Below are 27057 nucleotides of genomic sequence, written 5' to 3'. Positions count from 1 at the left end.
TTTAGTGGAAGGTCAATATTATTCTCCCCATGTTGGCCACTTCATATGGAGGGCTGGGGGGCAAAGGTGGCTACAATACTGTTGGTATTACATGACCATGCTTTGTGTGTGTGTGTGTGTGTGTGTGTGTGTGTGAGGATATGTGAAATATAGTGTGTATGTTTGCTCTCCCTGCTCATTCACTTAACCTTTGCAAGCTGCAAGGTTTGCACACTTTAAGAGGAAAATATGTCTGAACTTGGTTGCCCTGCGAGATCTATTGATAAATATGATTAGGACAAGCTGGAAAAACAGCAAGAACGCTAGAGGAAAAAAAGACCATGTCTTTTTTTCATCTAAATAGGAGTAGTGCAATTTCATATATTTTTAAAGTTTCTAAATACCAAAATAATTATAAGGACAATGAGACTTTAAGACAAACATGGCTAATACTAAGAAAAACAACATGCATAAGTGAAAATATTCTTTTCTTTCATCCCAGAAAAAATTTAGAACTTAATTCTGTTTTGGGCAAGTGATCAGATGCAAGGCCTGAGAAAAACATGAGCACCATTACCAGACACACTGGGACCTGCAAGTGATTGATGTGTTATTTTTATTGGTTAGGATAATCAAACCTGCAATCTATAATCATAGCAAAGTAAAGGTGTCGGCCATGTAAAATATCAACAGAAAACACACTTGAATAGACAAGCTTTTCATTAGATGGACTGAGTCCGGGGTCAAGCCCAGTCAACCCTGGCAGCTACAGATAACAGAGTGGCCACTCAGATATAAAAATCAGGTGAGGGATATACTCTTAGTGGTAAGTGAAGACATGCATTCAAAAGGCCCCAAAGGGCCAACTACAGACGGACGGTCAAAGTTCACTGCCATATGCCAATTATTTTTAAATTAATATGAAATAGGCAAAAGGTTCCAGCTAAATTTATAATTAATACTGCCTGAGCTAACTAAAATGGATCTAAATAAAACTCATCTTAAAGCTAAATAAATATACAATACTGTGGCTAGTACTTGACTAGAGAATGGAAATGGAAAAATTCACCCTATCATAAAACTTGAAAGTTGCTAAGCCACTGCAGTGTAGGAAAACAATGCCAGCAAGACTTAATGATATTGGCAAAGCTACAAAAAAAACTAATCATCATTTATTAAATACTTAACACAATGCTAATATAATTATTAAGCTCAGCACATAGCTTCAAGGTGAAGAATGAGATTTGTTGGATGCCTGTCTGCTTGGTTTAAGTATTAAACTGCCTGGTATTAAAATGTTGTGATTAAACGTGGACCGTGTCAGAGGCTACCCACACAAATTGCCGCTGCTCAATATGTCTGCATGTTTTTCCAATCCCTTTCAAGTCTCATTGTTTTGATCTGGGTCATGGATCCATTAATGTCGACATGTTAACCAGCACGCACGCACGCACGCACGCACACACACACACACACACACACACACACACACACACACACACACACACACACACACACACACACACACACACACACACACACACTTTTATTTATGTACAAATATGTATCTTTCACAGCATGCTGTTCATAAGATTCAAATCAAGTACTGCCTGTCTGTCTGCACTCTATTGTCTTCATTATCTTGTCGCACCAGAATAAGCAGCTATAAATAATCACATTACAACTGCATCATCTTTACTAATCAATGCTTTAAAAACAGCTTTGTGCATTCACATATGCGTGATTTTAGAAACCTAGGCTGAAGCCGGTGTTCTTCACACAGTGTTAGGTTTGTGTAAGCACGTATATACTGCAATGGCTTAATGTACATGTCATTTCTGATGAAAACTGTAGAGGAGGATTATGGGGCATTATGCATAATAACCCCCCGAACATGGTCATAATTGCCTCATTCTGACTGGCTGGTGTTGTGCTTCTCTAAATGACAGTGAGGCTGGTGAGTAGGGGAAAGGGGAAAGAAAAGAAAAGAAATGGAAAGGAGAAAGAGAGGAAGGAAGGAGAGAGAAAAAGACGATTGACATGTGGGTGGAAGAACTGGATGAGGAGTTGAGGAGGAGGAGTCACTGAAAAAGGTTGGAAAACTAGAAAGCAGACTTCATTTGTAAGAGAGAGGGGGAAAGGGATAACTATCTAAAAATACTGACATCATATGTCAATTACAATAACTTCAGATTTTCTATAAACTCAGGTAATGTGAGATCTCAGTTACAATGGAGAAAACTGTTCATACAGTACAACCTTTTTGCATCATTCACTTACTCGCCATTAGGGACTCTTTTTGTTCCAGCAGAGAACCAATTTTCAAAATTTCTGATCCGTTGGAATCAAATGTCTCTGAACTTATCAATTCCTTTTATCACTACCAGGATAATTTTCTGACAGCTGTGCATTGCAAAACAATGACGTCAAACTCATGGGAATTTGCAACAAGAAGGATTCATGGCAGAGGGGAAGAAATGGTCCAAAGCGTGGTTTCATTTCACAAAGAAAGATGACAACAGTGCTAGTTGTCTGTGAAATGATAATTTCAAGTAAGGGTGGAAACACCAGCAACATGTTGAAATGCCATGTATTGACACTCAACATTAGCACCACGCAGGCAGCCTTAGCACATTTTTTGTTCGACTAAATGAAAACGAATGCTGCACAAATACTCTCAGTTTAGATGATGACATTTTGCAACTGCTAGCTCTCAGGCTACAGCCAGGTCAACAGCAAAACCCTTTCACACTTGCAGCATAAGGTGGCAAAGAAAGAGTGAACAAGTGTCCATATGCAATCACAAAATTTGTAATGAAATGGCAATTCATTCTAATCAATTCCCATGCCAATAAAGCAATCTCTTCAAATTGCCATACCTGCCGAGGTTACTGCCAAACAACCTGCCTACACAGGAGGCGTGGCTTGGGCAGCATGTTAGCAACACAGCAATGTTAGCAGTGCTTCCCAGTAAATGTGCGTATAAAATGGAAGAAAATAGACTTGAAGCATAACATTTCAGGTCATGTTTATGCGCATCACAAGCCATGTGGCATGCAAGCATGTAAACTGCTGTATTGATTAACATAGAAGCTCCTCGTGTTCATTCATGTCATTTCCAATTTCATACCACTCTTGCACTTATCCTCACTACAGGATACAAACGTACATAAGCATACATAGACATACGGTAAAAGATGCAAGCATACAAAATATTAAATCAAATGGTGTAAGTACTTTCCAAAAAAAAAAACACAAACTGCATTTGAACTTAAAAAATGTGTTTTCAACCAAACAGAGCTATTAGCCCAACAGTTAATTGCCTTATAAAAAGTTAAACTAAATGATCTGTAATGATGAAGTTGAAACAATTATATTACAGCTCCATTGTAAATGCTTTTCACAAGTTCACACATCGCTGATGACAGCAATCAATCTGTAAATGATACACCTACATTAGCTGGGCCAAATTACTTTTGCTGTGTGTGTGTGTTTATTTGTGTGTGTGTGCATGTCTGAATAAGTTGTGCAGAAGCCCGACATTATCATTTCTCATTTACACTTGCTAAATGAACATTTAGCCCTTAATTGATTAATTGGTATCAAGAACTATCACGTCTAGCAAATATAGAATTAATGTGTGTGCGTGCTGGAAGTTACAAAGGCAGTGAGACAGAGAGACAGAAATAAATTAGCAAGTTTGACAGAGCTGCATCTGTTAGCAGCAGCAGCACCAATCAGCAGTTTTCATGATCATGGATATGGAAAACTGTAGAATTAGAGAGCACAGAAGGAAGGGAAGGGCCTGCAGATAAAAGGGAACCTGCTCTAAATAATTTCCTCATTATCAGAGATTTGGTTAGTTTGTTAATCATTCTGGCATTCTGTTACTGTAGTGACCTTTTGTTATTTTTATTATTTTGGTTTAACTAGTGAATAAATCATTACAAAGTAGGATTAGACTTGTTAGAGGAGGAAATGAGCTTTTTTTTATTAAGACATTCAAAATCATAATAATTTTGAGAACCAAATAAATCCTCAATCAGGGTCTTATCTGTTTGCACAAAGTTTATCTTTCTTGTCCATTTTAAGGCATATAACATTTTTTTTGTCAGTATGCCAACACCGCAGGCACTATCAGTCTGGCTGTCTGTCCCCACTCTGCTCCTACTACCCGCCGTGTGATGGAAAGATGGGCCAGGAGAACAGGAAAGAAATCAGAAAGACACAAAAGAAAGATAAAGAAGGAGACAAAATGAGAGCATTATTTAAATATTAACAGAACTAAGAGATGAACTGTTGGCCTTCTCCAGCAAATGGTTTTGGCTGACTGGAAAACTAACACATACACACTTGGGTGAAAATACACACAAGCAGACACACAATGCACTCCCCACTGAGCTGGCTTGAGTCCACCAACTGTCCATCTTAACGTCTCCAAGTCAGACTCCTTAAGGTTGTTTCATCTCATCAGCCAGCCAGACAGTATAATCACCAGACATGCTTCAAGTTTGATCAATTCAAAGTGTATTTTAACGGAATTAACAGAGCAATTTACAAACAGATCTCTAGAAAATGTTACTATTGTGGCATTGTAGGGCCTAAGTGAATGAAATTTCTCTGAGAAGGTCCCACTGGAGAACCCCAGGAACATCAGGGATCTGACAAACCCTTCTTTCTCCTGATATTCATGCCAGGTTTGTCAACATAATAAATTAATCTGTGGCGAGGTTATTCCAGTGCAGATCAGGAGAAGGATCAAAGAAAGTTTCCAAGGCAACAAATAGACAAAGCAGTACAGAGTCAATTGTTAAAACATTTTAAGTATTTATCAATCTTCCTTGCTTTCCTCTCCGATTATAGATTACAACCATGTATTTACTGCTAGATATTTCTTAAACCATAATAAATGGTCTATCCTCTGTCATGAATATTGATGCTGTGCAAAAGAGCAAATAGAAAAATGCCTCTGAAGAAAGCAAAGCACATTCACTCATTGTGAATATGACCATTTTGCTAGGAGCGGAACAAATATGAAGTCCTGGTAAAGGCTAATAGCATCTACATCCGAATAAGCATGCAGTATAATCAAACCATTTGCCATGTTTTGTATATGTGTCTGTCTTGCTAACAATGGGATAAATAATGATTGGCACAATTACACATGATTAAAGCTCTGCTCCTGGAGAGCCGTCCCACCTCCAGGCTAGCTTGTGTTCCAGTAGTGTTTCCATAAACCATTTCTTTAGATGTTTTTCTTAATAGGTGAAGCATGATGCATTATGGGTACCAGGGATTACAGATTACTTCTATTTGTACTGGATCATAATGAAATGATCATAGTGTTCCTGTTGTATTTATTGTCCAAATTAATAACTTGGAGTAAACTGTAATTAAAAATGACAAAACCAACATTACATAATTTTGTATCCGTCACATTGTCAAAAAAGATATAATATCTATAACGATATAATAACTAATACCAATAAATATACATGTAATATTTGAAAAACGTTCTAATTAATATCGTAATATTGATCTCAACCTTATCACCAAGCCCTTCTTCTTTGAGTACGTGTATGTATCTGTCTGTATAGTATAGACATGTAGTGTGTCCATGTAAAGTGTTTACAGAGCTCAAAGAATATGTTCAACTGGGTCTGCTTTGTAGTGTGTGATGATTGCAGGTTTTAATTAGTCTCCTCTACATTGATCAATATTATTAAGCTTGCTGTGTGTGCAAAGCACATACGAACACAACATACGAACATATGAATGCACATACTGCATACTAATTGGCTCATAGAATGGACTGTGTGCACCAGTGAACAAAACAAAAAACAAAAAGGTATTATAAATGGATGCTTGCTGTGATCGTGTGTGCATGCTTGAAAAAGAATATTTATGTTCAACACTGATGTGTGCAAAGGGATGCATGCTGTGTGTGCGTGTGTGTGTGTGTGTGTATTTGATCAAGAGTTATTAATGTCCCACAACAAACATCAATATCATACAAGGCAACAGTGTTTCTCCCCTCTCTCTCCATTACCAGCTAACCTTTCAAACAAACCCTGGTCTCTGTAAGGCTGTTTCTGCAATACCTACAAGATGGGAAAAATACATTAGGAATTACACATCAGGCTACACAGAAAATGCTGATGGGAATCCATACTTCCTGCTTACTTTTCATTTTCTTTGGCATAGAGCTGTGCGATAGCTTGAATAACAACGTACAAGGGAGACATTAGGGTAATGGAGAAAAAAGGTGGGGTTGGTAGGGGTGGGGGGTAGTGGTGTTAAGGTAAACTTGCACACCACACACACAAAAATACTTTCTCCAGATTATTTTTCACCTGCTATAGTTGTGTTTGTTTCTTTGAGGTAGGAATGGGGTTATGATGAGGGTCCTGCTACTTTAAAAGCTTTCTGATTATCTTCCTTTGTTATAATAGTGTGTAGTAGTGTCTCTCCGCGAAGCATACCCGCCAAGTCTATTTTTAATAGACGACACGTAAGTCAGACACAGGAATGATGTAGAAAATCTGGTAAATTTTCAAAATAAAATATCCTGTGCAATTAAATCAGACAAAACAAGAAACGACGTAGCCAACATACCCATGGTAGAAGCCCAAAAATTAAGGGAAAAGGACCAAATAAACACTATCGGAGCAAGTCAACAAAGCTCGGCATACAAAAGGCTTTGCTTCTGAAAAGTGACCAGTGGGAACTGGAGACGCTTGGAGGATGGAGCAAATACGCGTTGCGTGCACACATTACAGATACCAGCCCGGTGGAAATCTCAGGTTAGTGTGCTTCCCAAAATGCATGCGTTTTTTTAACATGCTATGCAGCTGTACTTTTGTTAACTGGAGTAATACTTCCAGCTGTTTTGGACTAGTGTTAGTGTTACAATTGTTTGCATTATATTGTTATATTACTCCAAGACAAACCAATATATAGAGATACCAAGCATGCACGCTCGTACAGATACATACATCCAATTTAAAGAATGTACACTGACATTTCCTCACAGCTGTTACATAAAAATCACCTCAAACGTTCATAAATTTGAGCCACTTCTCAATTACAGTACTGGGGTATATTTCAGCCATGGGTTTTTTAAACTGTATTTTTGACCTCTGTCTTCAGCAGGCCTCAAAAATCTTCTCTGTTTTCTTTGTGCTTATAAGCCTAAAGCCAGGCAGTCTGAGTCTGCCTACAGTAGAACACTCATCTGGGATTATGAGCCATTTATTAATCTCAGCTCAGTAATAGTATGAGAGCCTCGCTTCAGAAGCCAATGAATATTTCACACTTTCATTTCATATGCAATCTCTAGTGCTCAGAAGTGTGTACTGCTGCGTATCATTCTGTGCCGTTTATTTCTCTGTGTCTGCGTGTCTCACCATATGTGTGTTTGGGGAATTAGAGTGCGCCACTTCATTTGATCCCAGCATTGAAATGTGTATTTTGTAGTACGCATGTGCTTTTATATTTGCTTTCTGGGCTGCAAATGTATTTCAGTTTTGTTCAGCTCCACTGCATTCAAAGGATATTAACAAAAGCATTACTATCCTTCTTGAGTAAAAATGAGGAGAGTTCAAGATGAAGTTGAGACAAACACCCCCATCTGCACACAAACACACATTTATAGTCATTGTAACTTCATCCTTGATACAGAAACCTGCTAAACCAGCTTCAATCTAGATCTGCCATTCAAATGATCCAATGCTTATCTAATCCCTTTACTCCTAGCCAGACTGATATACTTCCCCTTTTCTGACATTCTGACTTAACTCAATGCTTCTCCAACAAATTTGAAGTGACTATACTAAATATACTTACTATGTCTGAGCTAGCAAGATGGTCTGTGGACCATTACATAAAAGTAACCAGGGAGCTGATTCACACATGATACTAATATGTTAAACTGCCATCACATAAATGTGAAGCCATGAATGTCTGAAAGAAGCTATAAATAGCTTTGGTTGGCACCTCCAACAACATGTTTGGAACACTTTACTTCCATAGTAACAGTACAAACCATTACATCCTGGAAGCGGGGGCATCTGGCTTTGTGCCAACTGTGGCCAAACTGCCCTGGAAACCATTAAAGGTGCAATGCATTGTGTCGCTCGACACTTGTATATTTGCGTCTATAAAATACAGAGAATTGCATTGTGAGATTGTTAGCAGAAAGTAGTGAACATGCCACAGATGGTACTTTTTTCATTTCATTGTGGAACCTTTGAGAGGCAGAGGCCAAGTGACAACTAGCCAACAGTAGGACCAGTGCATGCTGCTCTCTGCGTCTCTTCAAACCATGACAACAGCCTCTCATAATAGCAATCCCCTAGGTCAGTTCCTGGTCTCCTGACTCCATTACTGCTCCTGTCACTGAGTCATTTGAGCCCTGGGCTGCAGTTTAGTGTGACATGTAACATCCCCCCCACTTTCAGACATGAGAGCTTGTCAGGAAAACTTATCAATCAGAGAGAACAATCTAAGTTTGAATCATTTCTTAAAAATGTTGGGTGGGAATATTATTTCTTTAACGTAAAGACAGTTTTCATCTGTCACATTTCTACAGTAGGTCTATGTGAAGGCAAAAACACAAGAATATAAACATTTTTCATTTAGCCAGACCCACACTAACAAAATGATCTTGGTCACAAGATCTAAAAGATTTTAACAATAACAATGATTATTTTGACATGAACAGAGGCTTGAGGCCTATTTAGAGAGAGATCACTTCAGTTCTTCCCAAAGGTTCCTACAGCCCTCAGAGAAAATGGCAACTAATGCAACTTTGTTCTTAATTAGTTAGAGAATCTCCAACACATCCTGCAGTATTTATACATCCTTACGGGCATACAGTATGAGCCGAGGACAGGGAAATATACTGTACATTATGTTTCTAGCCAGTAGGTTCTTCAACTTTTTTTAAGCTGTGACCTAAATGAAAAATTCAGTTCACCATAGGACACGGGCTCATTAAAGCATGTTGATACTGTTTTAATGTGCAGAGCCACTGAGAGAAGGTCCAAGATTCATTTAAGGTCCTAAGTCATGGTTCAAAAAGCCCTTAATCTAGGCTATTCATCACATTCTGATAATGCCGGAGTCTATGACATGGTATGAAAAAACAGACTTTCCAAAGGGGAAAATGAAAAATGACACATTCCTCAGGGGAAAAATAAGAAAAACGGTAGAATATATGGATTGAGTTTGCAAAGTCTCCAAAAGTGAATTGCTAATGACACTGCCTAACGCTGAAGGCAAGCTAAAACCTTTTCCCTTTGAATTTTGCTTGTGAGGCAATATTCTATCCAAAGGAGTGGCTTATAGGCCACTGCAGCTCAATACTCTTGAGTGTGAACACACACACACAGAGGCACACACGCACACGCGCACAAACACACACACTCTCTCTCTCTTTCAATCACCCACACACACACACACAAAATACAAGACACAGATACCCACTCTAATACCCATAAAAGCACATACACACACACACTGTTACAGTCTGTGACTAATTAAAAGGTATAAATCAAAAGAATTTTATGCATTATCTGAGAGTTATCAAAAGGATTAAAGGGAAAAGGATGGTTGACTTAAATACAGTGATTTTGTAGCTTTGTGTTAAGAACAAGAGCTGCCCAGCACTTGTTCAGATATTTGATTCTTCACGTCATGCATGCATGTTTACTCTGCTTACTGTTGGTCATTCCGGAAACAGGCCATTTTAATCAACCAGCCATTCATAACCTCATCTAACCTCACACACTTAAGTTTCACTTCACAGGTATTAATTAAGAAGATAAGTGTTACATGGCTGTTTGTGGACAGCTTAAAGTCACATAAAACCACTCAAGTCGTGGTTCACAATTTCTGTGCTTTTATTGTGAAGTGAAATTAAATGAAGCAAAATTCTCTCACCAATTTCTTTAAATTAAATTATCAGATTAAAAGCAGGAACAAACACAAAAACACCCCAAGAGGTTCTTACCTTGTCTTTGTCCTCTACCAGATCACTGAGTATGTCATCTGGGTCCAGAATCCCCCCATCACAGTATTCAACATGGTGCGTTCGAACCAGGAAATCTCCTTCCTATAACACAAGACACAGCTAATGTAAATAAACCACACAATATGTGAATAAACCTGACACCTACTGACCACTCTCCCCAGTAGAGCACATGCACATACAGTATGTATCTGACTTCTTCATTAAATGGTGGCTGCAGGTGTCACTCCCACGCCTATCAACATCTAAATAACTAAAAGTTCATCAAAAATAATTAAAAGTTTGTAACATTTTGCTAGTACGAAATACAGACATTATTGAGGCTAGCACAAGCCCAGATACTCTCCTCAACAACTTGACGTAGTCGATTCACTTTTAATATTCTATCTTGTAGCTTAACCTCTACATACAGTAAAACAGGGAGGCATCTTACTTCCTTAATGTGACGTGTTTCCTACAAAAACAAAATACTGGACCAGAGTATAACACAGGAAGGGTCATCAAAACACAAAATGGAGAAAGTTTCATATCATGGCAGACGTAGAATAGAAGGATAATTTAATAAAAATTCTTAATGTTGTAAATCTGTATTCACCCCAGTGGATGGATGATGAAGAAACAATTACATTGACGCTTTTCCAAGTAGTACAATTAACTTGTTATTGTTTTTTTTTTTCCATTATATCTAAATTTAAAATAAACTAAATTTTTATTCCATGGGGACTTAAAACCAATTCTCACAGCAAAAGGCCTCTCTCCGTTCAACTCCCCCTCCTCGATCCTCCCATTTCTACCCCCTTCTTTGTTTCTTTCCTCCTTAAATCTTCCACATCTTTCCCTAGGTGCCTTGTACAGATTACAACTCCGGCCTGGCCCTCTCTTCTCTCTCCATCCTCACTCCCTTTCTCCGCTGCGTTGGGTCCGTGATTAATGACATCGACACTGCACTGGACAGCTGACTACATAGAGCTGGTTGTTGAACAACACATTGAGACAACACACACATCCATGTGCACAAGCTCACACGCGCATACAAAACCACAAACAGCCTAAGGAAACATATGACTCAAAACGTTACAGGGTACTGCTCCATTAAATCACTCTTTCAGGGTCAGGTGCTTGTCAATGCTTTTCAAAAACTCCCATCAGGGAGAGGGTAAGAGAGAGCAAGGTGCTGTGTGTCCCTGGATATCACTGCAAGTCTCACTGTCAGCACCAGTTCCTGCACTAAACTTGCCTCTGCAGCAAAGCTCTTTCCAGTAAATTACTTACTTGCACTTTTTCAATAATTTGATAGTGTAAATTAGTCTCACTGGACATTTATAGATGAGATCTGGGTAGAGACACGTCTTCATTTTTCATCTGGTTTAAATACAAATCAACAAACCAGCAGAGGAAAGATCATTAATTTTCAACGACCAGGTCCAAAGCTTGGAGCTGCTTGATGGTCAAAATTTGTGTCGTCTTAAAAAGTAGTTTTGGACATGTAACTCGACTGGGTTCATTAAGGCTAGGCACAGAAATGTTTTGAAGTGATGAGTTCTTTCACAGGTGAGTGCTTTAAGTTTAAAGATTATCAAGTCAAATTGTGCTATAGTTACTGTATAATGATTATGCTTTGTAAATGTCTCAGCTACCCCTCCACCTTTTCCTGATGGATCGGAAATAACACAGAAGGCAGTATGTAAAATGTAGTAATGCTAATATTAATTAAATGCTGTTGCCTTGATAAGACACCTATTTCATAGTAAAACCACTCATATTATCAATCATATTATACCCAACTTCACTGATAAGTGGACAGAGATATGGTCCACTTACGTATGTGTTAAAAAAAGAAAAACTCAAGGTCAAAAGTACAGTTTGATCTCGAGTCTGAGTCATTCTTCACTGCCACCTGGCACAAGTTGATATGTCAAAGTAAATTACGCACAATGTTGTGTTGCTTACTTAAGATAATGTATTTATTTTAAGTTACATAAAGCCTATGTACATAAAAAAAACAGCTATTATGTCACAAAACCAACCACCATTCAGCCATCACTGTTACACAAGACTCTGACACTGTGGCTGTTTATACTGTTGAATTGTCTCTCCTTCTTCTTCCCTCCTTGCCTTCCTGCTGGAATTCATTGTATGACTCCATTGTAACGCTGACTTGGTCGACACCCAGGTCAGATGTATGAGAGAGAGGGAGATTTTCAAACACTGCAGTTACATTGTTTAATTTTCTCTTTTTGCACAGCATTTATCTTCCTTCAGCACTATCAATCAGGGTTTGGGGGAATATTAACTCAGGGACAGCACATGTGAATGTTTTTATACGAGGGAAAATTTCAGAGCCAAAGTGTCATGTAAATTACTACCGCCGCCAAGGAGGATGTCTTCAGTCTGGTTTGTTCTTTGTTTTTTTGTTTTTTGTTTTTTTTTGTCTGGTTGCCTGTCAGCAAGATTATTGCAAAAACTGGTGAAAGGGTAAAGCTCGAGGAAGAACCCATCAAATTTTGGAGCGGATCCAAATCACCAGGCAGATGCACAAATTATTTTTCACTTTCATTAATGCTGCGAAACACGGCATTTGGCCCTGGTGGAATAAACGCCATACATCTTAAAATCCAGTAGACGATAATAAAGCTCAATAGTGACAAAACACAGCCAATTCTAGAAATACGATGACCCCATATCACAGCTCACATCCCTGGATAGCAGTAATCCTCTATGACAGCCGTCACCTGTAGTTGCTCAAACTTTATACAGACAGCAGTTGTTGTGGGGTACTTGAGGACAGTGATTTCATGGGAAAACTGCCTCAGCTGTAACAACGCTTTTTTTGTCAAAATGAGGTGTGGCTATGGAAACGTAAATGCACACACATCACAACTAATTATACTCCTACTCAAATCCAAATGTGAATTGTCTGCAATGAACTCCAACAGAGATATTACAGAAAAATGTCAAGCCAACCAATAATATTGACCATGAAGTTTACGCTTGCAGATTTGCATATCAAGAGAGGACTATTGGCCTTGACGGAGGTCTGCGTTTTCCGAGTGTCATTCTAGTTTTACATCTTTTCTGCCCTCACACAGAGACCAGCATTTTTATCACCACGTGGGCTTTAGAATGAGAATGAGTAAAATGTTCAATGGTTTGCTGACAGTCAAATTAAGGTTTGGTATGATAAGGTATGGTATGTGGTATGACAGTATTCTACTAAGTGAATGCCCAAACAAGAGAAAAATCTTTAATTTCAACAAAGCCCACTCTCTCCATCATGTCCACATCAACATCCTAGTGGGCCTCTGGAGGTCTGGGGCTTCAGGGCAGCTTGCTCGCTTAGTGTGTTTTGTAATCTAGCACTCTTTGCAGTGTAATGCTTTATTTGAGCTGTAGTAAATCTTTTTCCTTTCTTCTATTTTTTGCAGTGCTGCTGCATTAATGCTGAAACAACTAGTTAATTTTAATTATTATTAACCACTACATTAGTCATTTATTAAATAAAAGGTTGCCATTATCATGGCTTCATTTATGTGTTAAAGTGATGGCATTTTGTCACTCGGACACAGGTGTTTTATATGTTAATGTTCCTTACAGCATCATTGAGACACGACAGCATATTTTACAGAAAGAGCTGTGTGCTCACTTCATATTTGGTGGCTGGTATGGGAGGGGGAGCATAGGGGGAGAGAGAGAGATATACAAAGCGGCAACAGCACTGGGTTAAAAATTTTATGACAGGAAGAAGAAGTTTTTGTTCTCTCTCAGACTGCATCACTGATGGATTTTAAACCTTACTTTGCCATTGAAACTAAATTGCTGCACGAGGGACACTTGTCCCTGCTTCTCATAGTGAATCCGTTAATATATTTTGCCATCAGAGAGCAAATTTGCTTTTTTTTTTTTATATCCTACAGTGCACACAAGCACTGAATGACAGAACAATAAGTTGGGACTCTCGTTTAATTCTCATTTGCTCACATGCTGTATGTAATGCGTTGTGCTGGATATTCATTTATTCCTCAACGCAGTTGACATGAATAAACACTGGAAACACACGGAGAGCCTCTTGGTCAGATTACCACTGTGGTTGTGCAAGTGTTTTTTCACCTTTTTGGCTCAAGTCGCACTTAAAGCATAGTCTTAATTGACTAATCAGAAAACAATCTGAACCAGATAAACTTTGAGGGTTGCATGTCTGAAAGGGGCTAAAACTTAGCACTTCAGGTTTTTAGCTATTGGTCTGGTTTCTCAACACTGCTTGTTGTTATTAACATTTTCTCAATAAATGTATGTAGTATTATGACTTTTTAACAAAAAACAATAATAAAAAGTTGATTATATGTTAAACAATACATTAATAATTATTTATTGTTTGATTATTAGCATTAGTTGTAACACTACATTGTGTTACCGCTAAAACTGGTTATTTCAAACCCTACCCATTTAATTTCATGTCCCTGAAAATGTACAACATGCTGAAAACAGATTTAAAAGTGACCACTGCAGATGTGACCCAGGACACAACTATTGCAATCAATTTCTAGATTTTATTTCCAGAAGGAAAACAAGACCTGCCGTTGTATTTAGGTCAACAACCCCCTTTGATCTCTTGTTCCAGTAGGCAGGCCACACAGCTAAGAAGACAGGAAATGGAGAAGTAGAGAGATAAGACCTGTGAGCACACTGATCTAAACTGATATTCAGGGGGAGTGCATGGATAATGTGTTACATATTTTTTGTGAACTGCAGAAACCCTGTGCCTCCAAGTCTGGCAGTTTAAAAACCTTGAGGGACACTCAGATACTGCAGGACTAAAGATAAGAGTTGTAAACACACTGATCTAATCTGAAAATCAAGGGGATTAGCACTTAATACAGTGTTTTCCTTGATACTATTACAGATAATAGTGGGGAATTTTAGGTACTTGGCTCTCAGGACATGATCTAGAAATCATCATCAGGGTGTAATAAAATCCCATCAGAGTTAAAAGACAATGTAGATTATTGAGTGCTGTCAGGTATGTGTTTAACCCCCCCACCTCTCCTCAGTAAGCCTTCCTAGTCTGGCAGTTAGCACAAGAGTTTGCTTTTGTCAAAACTGGAGGCAATTTAAAGAACCGACTTGGATACACCTCAAAAATAGTGATCCAGGATTCACTTTAAGCGAACTCCGGAGCTCATGCTGTCTACATAAAACAAACATGCTGCAGCTGCAATAGGTCGAGTCTGTGGCAGCTCACATCATGTTCACCAGAAAAAAACGAACATTTCCAATAGGCCAAAAGTAAGAGGAGGTTGGCAACAAACAAGTTAGTTAAGCCAGCATGTAAAGTATAACTACTATACAGTATCATTTTGAAGAGGAAGTGAGTACTGATGCTGCACCTAATTCTGTGAAAAAATAATTCTGTTAAATTGTCCCTTGACCCATCTTGTGACCATACAGAAACAAAGCTGTCTTCTGTGAAAAGCAGAGCAAGGATATTGCCGGTGGAAATGCCATGATAACCTTTACTCACAATGTTAACATTTCAGCGTTCCAAATTTAAGATGTGCAAAAGATGATCATTCACTCATCTAATGAGGCAAAATTAAGCATATCTCAATGGTTCAAATCAGATTTCATTAGCATCTTAACTACATGTCAGAATTCGTAAATCTGAATGTTTTAACTTTTCAGCTCTGTCTGGTGAGCAGCCATCCATCGATGATTAACATGGCATGTAAGCAGTACAATTAAACAATGATAACAATGTACCAGCCAGGACAATCTGGCAAGGGCATTCATTCTTTCATATTAATGGTCTAGCTATGGCAAGGTTAATTCGGAAAAGCATGTGTGCCATTACACCCTATACAACTTGGAGAATAGAATAGAATAGAATAGAATAGGCGTCAGGCTCGAACAACACATTCTAGCGATTTGCCTGCAGAGACAGTGGCACGTGTCTCCTCCCATCCCCTCCCTCCCTCTTGGAAATAATTGCCTCTGCTCTGGCATGAGGCCAGGATGTTTTACAATTTTATCAGCTTGTTTGGCCACGCCTCATCAGCATTCCTTACCCTGGATAATGAAACTACAGCACACACCCACATAGGCAGGAACCCTTTCATACACATCCACCTAAAAATCCATATGTGCAAGTGCAAGCGTACACATGTGCACACACCCTCAGCTTACAAAAGCAACTAGTTTCACTGTTTTTTTGTACTAAAACTTGTACCACCAACATTGTGTCAGACATAGATAGCTAATAGTCTAATACGAAAGAAAAAACTCAAGGTCTAATAACAGAAACAATGCTGTATATAAATTCGAGGGATGTATGATATATATATATATATACAGTATATATACCGTAGGTCGATAGATAGATAGATAAATAAAGAGATATAGATGCAATAGTCCAATTTGATGTTACACACAATGCAGTAGATTAAACATGCAACACACAAATAGACATCCATAAACGCACAACCACACACTTGTCTATTTGGCCAAGGGTAATTAAGAGGTCTGTCAACAAGCTGATAACTTCCTGACAGCTCCCCATTAACAACAACCTCTGCTTTCCTTCCTCCCTCCTCTTTCTCTTGCCACGCTTCCTCTATGCTATGCAAGCAATCTCCCTTTTTATATTATCTTTGTTCTGATTACTTCAAAAGGTTTTTTCCTTTCCTCCGTGTGACCTTTCCACAAGAACCTTGAGATTTTTTTTTTGTTTATTCTTTGATACTAAAGAATGAAACTCTTTCCCATACCAAAATTTGTGCTTTTCCTCCATGTTCATCGATCAAGACTGATAGCTACATATTACAGCTGTCAGCAAGCTGTTGTGGTTTTTTAACAAATAATTACAGATCATGGTGCCCTTAGTTCCCTGATGTACTGAGTGAGGTGAATGACAATTAACCTAATCATACACTTGCAGAGTGACAGGCTACTTTCTGACTTATCTGGGAAGCTGATTCTCACTTCAACTGTCCAGCCCCAAACTTCAGTTTGACACACTTTGTGTTTTTACACAGGTGTCCTGATCCCCTGTAAGTGGTTGCTTTGGAACCAAATGTCAAGGCACACTTCAGTAGACTGGTATTGGCTGGTATTGGTATTACCTTGACTGCCAAACCAGTTCTTGAACAACACATTTTTCAATACCAATTTTATAAAATCCATTTAAACAAAAAGATAGTCATCTTACACATTATGATACAATTACTCACTTCAAAGAAGGAAGCTGGTTACTTGGTTATTTGTGCAGATAAGCACACAAATAAACGAAGTGGGCCCCATCTCTGGGCATAATGTAGTGTTTTTCCTGCATGCAACGACAGCCAATCATCAGCATTATGAGATCTTGGCATAAACATGCTGCATGCCTGGTTTCGTTCTACAGTTAATTCCATTGTGCTTTATCAGTGTCAGCTGTTTATGGTAACAAGGCATATATTTTAAAAAGTTACTAGAGTTAGCTAAAATGCCTTTGCAATTGTCACCCATGCCATACTTGTCAAACAATGCATTGGGCACATTGTTTTACAAGTGGGAAACATATCTGGTATGTCTATACATATCGATATTAAAAATGTTAAAAGACTGAGATCCGGGTCAGACGCAAAAATTTATCAACCAATAATGTGACGATTAGAGTGTGTTCCCTGTGTTTCTAGCCATCCTGGGAGTCTACTGAATATTTAGAAGAAACATTTTCAATGCAGTAGCATAATAAAAGTCTGGTATATTCTTCATAAAAATACATCAGCACTCTCTTATTGCCTTACACTTTCTTATCCCATTTGTGTCTTCTATCCCCCTTTTGGTTCCATACTGGGCAACACAAAGAGGCATACAAATTCTAATAATTAGGTTGTGATCAATGTGAAACTAAAAATAAAAAAAACAACGCAGCTAAAATACAAAATAAATCCTCTCTGAAACTCAACTTAAGACTAAACCTCAAGGATCCCCTCACTGAAACATAGCTTCAATGCCTATTCTAAGTGTTAGCTCCTCTTAAGCACCACTGTGGGAACTCCTTACAAAGCAGCTGATAAGAGCCAGTTAGCTACAGTGGATGCCCGCAGGAACACATTAGATTAAAAAATGTTTTTAATACAAGCAGCATACTTTCTGAGTGGGATAAAGCAGATAGGGGGGAGGGAAAGAGGGAGCGAGACAGACAGAAAGCGAGCTGTCTGTGTGACAATTTAAAAACATGATTTGCCTAGCACTGGGAGGGAGGATTAGGGACTGGACTTCTCTACAAAACACACATATCCTGGTTTTCTAATCCTGGAACACATTAACAGCCATAATTACACAGCTACAACAGATTAGTGTTGCAAGGAAATGACTGAGCGATGGGAAGAGAGTAAGACAAATAAACAGAAATAAATACAAAGGGAGAGGAGGGGAAGAGATGAGGCAATTAAGGTGAATGTATACTCTCCGTCCCAGAGAGGAGGAACTAGAGGGGGAGGACAAGAGGCAGTCAAAGGAGGTGAAGGGGGAGTATTAAAAAAGTAAACACAAACAAAAGGAAAATATTTACAATGTTAAACAACAAAAAAGGAGAAGAGAAAGTGGCCTAAACGATCAAAAAGTTGGAAGAGTTATAGCAGAAGGAGAAGTAAAAACAGAAATTACAATGGGAGATTGGGAAGTGTCGACAAAGATGTGGCAGAGAGTAGGAAAAGAGGAAGAAAACAGAAGAAGACAAGTTGTAGGAGAGCATGCCAAAACGCACAGTGTGCACGTGCTTAATAAGGTATTTCATTCACACGTACTGGAAACAAAGTATTTTAACACTTGGAGACCTAATCGATAGAGCAGGGAGGCACATCATTAGACACTTTGTAGCTGCAGGAAAACACACCTGGAGCACTGACTCTGTCTCTCAGTGAACATCAATAACACCTAAAATGTTGCTGTTCTTGTATTAGACCTGAGATAAACTGCACTGCAACATGGCATGTATTACTCTTTTTTCAATTTTAAAGTCAAACTGAGATTAAAATTGATTTGTCTTCAGAAACAATTATACATCTCTTTCATGTTTGTTTTGACTTTTGTACTTAGTGAGTTAAAATAGTAATTATCAAAATGAAGAAATGTATTTATCTGCAGTGACAGCGTTCCATACATTAATGTTATCCAGGATATGTGAAATTTTGTATCAGACTGATTATGCCAGTACAGGCAAGTTTACTGGTGTAATATCTGTTTGGTCAGGTATTAAAAATCTTTGTAGTATCAGTTCAGTTCCAAAAGCAGTTATTCAGTTTGAGGGATGACATTGTTACTTGTTGCTTAGTCCCATCTGCCATTTGAGCACTCCCTACATAACTCTGTGTCTGCTCTGTGTCATGACTCAAACCACAAGGTAACATAAAAAGGTTACAGTCTGATCAATTGCTGTCAACACAACTGGACCCATGAAACAAACATTCGCCAGACCTCCTCCTTTGTTCAAAGTGGGATGAAAACAGCACTGAGTGCGCAGGAGGTGATGATGACTCAGCAGGTGATAAAGTTAGCAAAAAGTAACATCGAGTGGTAATTAAGGTTGAAAAAAGTATCAATACACATTTTCAATACCACATAAAACAATACTAACTCCCTTAATTATACATTTCATAGTACCAAAAGTACAGAAGCTATAAAAAAAAAACAGATCTGCAAACAAAGTTTCAACCCGAGGTTGCACAGATGAAACAAACTGTTACTACTAACACTATTGCAAATGAGTTGGTATGTGTTCGATGACTTTTGGTGTACCAGTACTTTGCAAAAAAAGAAAAAAATGATCCTGCTTTGTGTGTATCAAAAGGTAGAGGTATCAAGAGGTATCATTTTTGTTATGATAGTATTACATTGAAATTTAAAATTCTGGTACCATGACAACATTAGTGGTAATCTAATAATCAGTGGTAGCTAGCTGTGCCCAGATGGAGCAAATTTCATTACTGATGCCATGGCAGTGAGCCGGTATGCACAGCACAAGGACCCTGGAGCTACCTCACCTAAATGGAATGCAGTCGTTTTTTATGTCATCAGTTACACCTGTGCTTTTCCTGCCACAACACAGCAGAACGTCTGCTGTGAAAGAGCAGGCCTTCAGATGTCAGTCAACCATTTCCAATGGGAACCCAGAAGATTAAAGCTTACACACTGTTTCCACATATGTTCAAAGCTTGTTAAGTCCTTTTTGAAAAATATGCAGAATGGTGGCAATATCGTCACAGTTTACATATGCTTAAACAAAAAGTGAGAAGAATTTAAAGTTCAAGTTTGAACAAAATGACACATTGCTCCTGCCTACAACCAGCTGGCAATAGTTTAGAGACTTAAATTAATTTCAAATGTACAATATTGATCTCTAAGTGGAACAGAGTTAGCTCACAAAAGGAGAACAGAAGGTGAAGTAGGAAGTGTTCAAAGAGGAAGAGTTCAGCTGACAGAGAAGCGAGGGTTTCCAGCAATGTGGAGCACTATGTAGAAGGTGAAGAGGCGATGTACTTGTGAGTAGAAAGGGAACATAAATAGGATGAACACAAGGACGGGTGAGATGGTGTACAGGCAGGTAAAAGTAGAATAAGAGACAAAAAAGGTAGAGAGAACAAGAAAAACAGGATAGTGAAAAAAAGAGCGCATCTCCAAGTGCTGTCTCAGTGTCTGACTCATATAAACACAAAACACACACACATCTCCCCCTCAATCACGACTGAGGCCGTCTATCTCTATGACTGGTGTGCTCTTTGAATAATGGAACCAATATGAGGCGAGTCACTGAGAAGATCTGGGCATCTGATGGGGGTCACAGGGTTCCCGCCCTGAGAGCAGCGCGGGGAATCAACAGCAGTCATAAGGAATCACCAGAGGGAGTCATTTGCATTTTACACTCACAACTTAAGTGGAAACGACTCATGCCTGCTCCTGTCTGCACCATCACAATTCATATCAGATATGCTTTTAATGTTTTATACAGCAATTACGGAGAACTGGACCTCCACGGCTTTGTCTAATTTCCCAAGACTTTGAGATGTGAAAATCATATGGCCCTTTCATGGTGTAAAAATGACAGAGCTTTCGATTATTCTTTTATGACTTGAGGGAAAACCTCAAATGCTATGAAAGTGATGTTTCATAAAAAGTTATCTGGCCTCTTTTCAAAGCCTTTGAGGAGTTCATAAAAATCTTTACACATATTGCAAAACTACTTCTGACAATGGAATATTGTAGCTAACTGATGGCTCAAAGGCCAAATAAACTCAGAGAGAGTTAAAACTACATTTGTTCATGCTTTTGTTCATGTTCTTGAGCACACTGGATAACTTGGTGTCAGTGAAAATTAAACATTATTCAACTACATGTGCCTTGTAGGTGATGCAATTTAAAAGGTGAGAACATCTTGAGATGTACCTGCCACAGTGCCAGTACAGTTACTTTCAAATCACAGTATTATTATTATTATTATTATTGATATTATTATCATAAAAACCCTTGATTGGATTTTGGAGCAGTTATACCAAAATATACAGTGACTATGTCAGAACAAAGTAACTGCAATTGTTAATCATGTTGTAATTGTAATTGTGACTGTCAGTTGCAAAGAAAAGTGCATTTAAAACATGAACAGTACCTGTTCCAGCAGTTTTCTGTATCTCTGCGTGGCTTGCTGGATGAGATCCCTGACAGTCCACCCCTCCTTACAGGGCACCACCACACCCGTCTGGCCAAAAGTCACTGTCACCTTCATTATTGCACTCTCAACTTCATCCAAGATGCAGGCCCTCTTGATGTGGGTGATGAACAATGGTGATGATAATGCGGGGAGGCTCCAAACTGAAGAATTCCCCCCAGAAAGTCTCGATAGAGAGGCAGGGATGAGACAACAGAAGTGGCACAAAGTGATGGGAGAAAGGCTGATGGAGAGTGGCTTGGGGTCAAAAGCTGAAAACACTTACATCACTCAAACCAAATTCTTCAAAAGTCACAGAGCTTGTCAAAGTGGGCCAGAGTCTCTTCAGTAAGACCGTCAAATGCGTTTACTGCCTGTCCTTGTCATTCCTACCGAACACAACTCAAAGTGAAAATAATGACACGACTGACTACATCCGGCTCCGATATTACTTTGTCACGCTATGGTCAGCAGGGTTATCATTCCCTTTCTCATCACTTCACATCTCAGGTAACTTAGTATCCACCAAGTGTTGATATTAGTGAGTTGGTCCATGTAGAAATGTAAGTTTCCAGAAACGTTACAAACACTGCAGTCTTTTTAGGATGGAGGTGAGTGTTATTTAACGCTAGCTGGTAAACGACAATTGTGTGTCACGTCATTTCTCAGTGGGACGTAGCGTTAACTAACTACTTAACGCCACTTGACAGAGGTTAGCTGTCAGCTAGCTCCACTTGGCTAAAAATGATTAGCTTGGTACTGTAACCTGGTCCGGCTAAGACAACAAGCCGAGGATGAAAGCTTTCAGTTTGCCACAAGAGTTAAATATCCCCACGCCCTTCTCCACTACACCAGGTGACTTGTTTACTTGTTTTGACATATGAACAAAAGTTTATCCAAGCTTTCACACCAGTGTTAGCAAGCTGACTCCACCGCTAACGTTAGCTAACGTTAGCCACCTTAGCCGAACTTTGGAGGGAGGGATGCAGTCGCTCGGGCATCATTCCATAACTTTTTCCTCTCGCAAGTTTCCTTCTTCCAAGCGGCCAGTAGCATCCACTTCATCACCGACACACACAGTAAGGCAGCCTAGCCGTTATTTTCACATTCGTGGTCAAGCCGAAGGCGAAGTTAAACAGCCAGCGGACCACAGCACCGTGTGTTGGAAAAGTTTTAAGGTTCCTTCTCTGCCGTCCGCTCCTGGCCAGTTCCTGACCAGCTCCTCCACCGCTTGGTACTGTCACTTTCTTAAAGGGGAAGTACTCCAATTATTAGTCGGGTGAAAGAGTACAGACATAAAGCACGACTCATGGATCCGCACAGGCAGTTACAGTCACTGCTCAAGCAACAAGATATGTGTTGATGAAAGGTGACAGTCAGCTCCACTAATAATGAAAGACTGATCAGAATTTATCTCTTGGCAAAACATTTTAATATCATGCAGCAGCTGCCGCCGTGATGGAAAACATGTTCAACCCTTTAATTTGAATAGTAGTAACGCACTACACAATGGTGGATAAGTGGTATTAAGATATTTTACTTAAGTAAAAACAGCAATGCCACAATTAAAAATACTCTGTTACTAGTAAAAGTCCTAAAGTAAAAGTCCAAAAATAAGACATTTTACATAAAACATAGTAGTAAAAGTACTCTCTATGCTGCAAAAGTGACCTTCTGTCATTACATTATTATGTATCATACTTGATATATAGATTGATAGATTGTTATTATTGATGCAGTATCATGCAAGGTGTGCTCATGTTGTAGCTATTTGCAATAAAGTTAATTGTATTTTTTCTATATACTATTGGTTGGTTTCATTTACTGTAAAACATTACATCTTCATATGCAAAGTAGAAACTACAGACAACATAATAAATTTAGTGGGGGTAATGGGGGAGAAGGGGCTCACTTAGCAAGGGGCAGAAATTATATCAGGGTGGCCTTGGTGACCCTTGTTCCCCCGCTTTGGCGGCACCATGACCATACTAATTTATTGAACACACATTTCACACTAACCTCTGTGAAGGCTGGAACTGTTTCTCTTTGGCGAGGTGTCTCATGTCAAATGGTAGTGATAATGATGATGATGATGCTCGCAGCTGGTTTTTCAGGATCTGGTGGGTCTTGAACAGAACTGAGTCTATGCAAGAGTCAGTTCCGACTGCTCACCACAGTAGTTTGTTGCTTTGCAGCTCAATGACTTTGTGTTGTAGGCTGTCAGCTGGTTCCACTTTAAACATAGCAAATCTGTTCAGTTCCTTTTGTTTACTTTTCATGTCCTGAAACTTCTCACTAAATACCTAAAGGAGTTTTGCACACTCAACAGTATATATTTAGATGCCATAGCATCCATGGCTTTAGTTCTTGCAGAGTAGGAAAATGCACAGTGTCCTCTTTCTACTTGCACTTGCAACAGCATTAATTTCACTTCAAATGATTCACATTAGGAACGACGGCCCAGAGGTCCCTGACGCCCGCTCTGAAATGTATCGGAGTAGAAGTATAAAGTAGCATAAACTTGTAACACTCAAGCAGCAAGTGGAAATAACTAGGAATTATACTTAATAACAGTACTTCACTAAATGTACTTAATTACTTCCCCTCATTGGTACTGCATAAATACTGATTAAAGGTAACAACATTATTAAAGCTGCATTCATTACCTTTTTTGCCCACTTGGCAGTGGAACAAGCTGAAAGCAAAAACATGAATGTATTATCACCTTATGAAGTTATTATGGTGAATGTGTTAGCATAGAATTACTAATTTGCATCAGGAACTGGCATGCACAAAGTGACATTAGCATTTATTTGGAGTCATGTTTCTGGCCAGCTCATGAATGTAATATTCACTTTCCTTATAAGTCTGTTTAGGTCTGCAAAACAGTGAGATCCTAAAAAAACTCTGTAGTACTGAGGAGAGCTGCACAGTCGGGTAAGTCTCTGTTGGTTTGTCACTGCAAGTGACCCCTTTCAAATTACACTTGTTCATTTGATCCATTGTTAATAAAAGTATTGATTAGTGGAGCTTTAAGTAGGAGTTTAGCCATAGGCCATTTTATTATCAATTTTAACCTGCTGAAATGAAAGCTTTAACACTTTTTCACAGAGGACATTTTTACATGCAGAAAAATCACAGGTAAAAATAATCAAATTAATGATTCTAAATTCTATTTGGCTGCCTCAGTTTCAGGGTCTGGATATTGTTGCATCCTGGCTCACTGGCATAGAGGGAAGCCATTGTTAATGTTGAAGCTGCTTTTATGATTGTTTTGTGTTTTTCTTTATTGTTTGTCCCTTATAAAAAGGCAAAATCAATAAAAAATAATTAGCAAAAAGTAAAACTAAGACAAAAGAACAGAAAAGATGTCAGTCTAACGGAATTATTATATTATAGTATTATAAATATATATATATATATATAAACACATTTTTACCTTTGTAAAATCTAGAGTTGCCATGCATGCAGTGACCAGTTTCTTAGTTATAATTAAATGTCAAAGCTATCATATTAAGGGATCCACATTAATACAGCATACAGCCAAATTTGCATCTCACAAACCTTGAAACCTAATCAAACCCCTGAAAATCTGCTCCTGCCTGACAGCAGCTCTGCATTGTGATGTCGAAGCCAACAAAAATATTGCATTTGCAAAACATTTTGGCTTTTCACAGTTCGTCTTCAAAGAGGAATCCCCTCCCTGTGAGGTGGAGTTTGGCTTTGTAATTAGCAGCTCAAATGTATGCATGTGTAGCCTATGTCTGCTAATTGATTTGGGCTAGGTTTAGTTTCTGGGTCACTGAATTCCATTGCTACTAATGAACCCCAGGGGAGGAGGAACATTGTGCATGCATGCATTTTTTCTTCTTCTTTCTTTCTTTGGTGAAAGTTTGAAAGTTAGCAGTACACTTGAATAATCATTTAGGATATGAATTTTGAAATGTTTGAATCAAATGCAAAGTTGCAGAGTAACAGGAAAACCCTTCTTTATAACTTGTCTCTTTGGAGTTCATATTTTTTTACTTGAAATTCAACAAAAAACACAAATATATTATTAATGAAAATGTTTAAAATATTCAGAGGATTACACAATGGAAATACACAATAAATGTAAAAATGAAAGATAAAAGGACTGAGAGTTAGTTTAATATCATTTCATTTCATCTCAAAGTATTGAGTCTAATTATTTTCACTATGTGACATGTGATTTGTCAGCATCAGTTTGAACTTGATTTGTACAGACTGTATTAACAGATTATTTTTTCAAATTTCAGCCTTCCATCCATCCATCTTCTTCCGCTTATCCGGGGCCGGGTCGCGGGGGCAGCAGTCTAAGCAGGGATGCCCAGACTTCCCTCTCCCCATACACTTCCTCCAGCTCTTCTGGGGGGACTGCGAGGCATTCCTAGGTCAGCCAAGCGACATAGTCCTTCCAGCATTTCCTGGATGTTCCCCAGGGCCTCTTCCCAGTGGGGAACACCCTCCCAGGAAGGCATCCAGGAGGCATCCAATATAGATGCCCAAGCCACCTCAGCTGGCTCCTCTCATGTGGAGGAGCAGCGTCTCTACGCCAAGCTCCTCCGGAGTGACAGAGCTCCTCACCCTGTCTCTAAGGGAGTGTCCCGCCACCCTGCAGAGGGAACTAATTTCAGCCGCTTGTATCCGAGATCTCCTTCTTTCGGTCATGACCCAAAGTTCATGACCATAGGTGAGGGTAGGAACGTAGATTGACTGGTAAATCAAGAGCTTTGCCTTTTGGTTCAGTTCCTTCTTCACCACGACAGACCAGTACAACGACCGCATTACTGCTGCTGTCAATCTCACGCTCCATCCTCCCCTCACTCGTGAACAAGTCCCCAAGATACTAAAACTCCTCCACTTGAGGCAGGAGCTCTCCTCCAACCCAGAGGGGGCAAGCCACCTTTTTCCGGTCGAGAACCATGGCCATGGACTTGGAGGTGCTGATTCTCATCCCAGCCGCTTCGCACTCGGCTGCAAACCGCCCCAACACATGCTGGAGGTCCTGGTTTGAGGAGCCAACAGGACAACATCATCTGCAAAAAGCAGAGATGAGATCCTGTGGTCCCCAAACCAGACTCCCTCCGGCCTTTGGCTGTGCCTAGAAATTCTGTCCATAAAAATAATGAACAGAACCGGTGACAAATTCCGGCCTTTTTCATAGAAAACATTTCACATGTCATATCATAGCACAGGTGTAAAGGATTAAATTAATGGTGACATAAATCCATTTGGCTGCTTCACTTTGACGGTCTTGGTATTGTTTATGCTGGCTATTTGTCCTACTGCCACAGCTTACTGGGACATTTGAATGGAACGAAGCCACTGTTACTGTTAGTGTTAATGT

The 27057-nt window shown here is 39.1% G+C and overlaps 1 protein-coding gene across 3 annotated transcripts in view; it reads right to left on the bottom strand.

Moving 5' to 3' along the window:
- Positions 1-22868, bottom strand: part of pard3bb (par-3 family cell polarity regulator beta b) — a 205779-nt gene extending 182911 nt beyond the window's left edge. For 2 of the 3 annotated variants that reach the window (XM_041950832.1, XM_041950834.1), the window contains exons 1-2: positions 21651-22868; positions 9992-10093 (exon numbers count right to left, since the gene is read on the bottom strand). In XM_041950832.1, the coding sequence (XP_041806766.1) occupies positions 9992-10093; positions 21651-21767 (219 nt within the window). In that variant the 5' untranslated portion in view covers positions 21768-22868. The remainder of the gene's footprint in view (positions 1-9991; positions 10094-21650) is intronic. The other variant, XM_041950833.1, reaches the window with a different exon arrangement.
- Between the last annotated feature and the right edge of the window lie 4189 nt (positions 22869-27057).

Source organism: Chelmon rostratus, chromosome 13 (assembly GCF_017976325.1).
Source record: "Chelmon rostratus isolate fCheRos1 chromosome 13, fCheRos1.pri, whole genome shotgun sequence".
Taxonomy (NCBI): domain Eukaryota; kingdom Metazoa; phylum Chordata; class Actinopteri; order Chaetodontiformes; family Chaetodontidae; genus Chelmon; species Chelmon rostratus.
The sequence above is the reverse complement of the archived record's forward strand: the minus strand, read 5'-3'. Positions and strand labels throughout refer to the sequence as shown.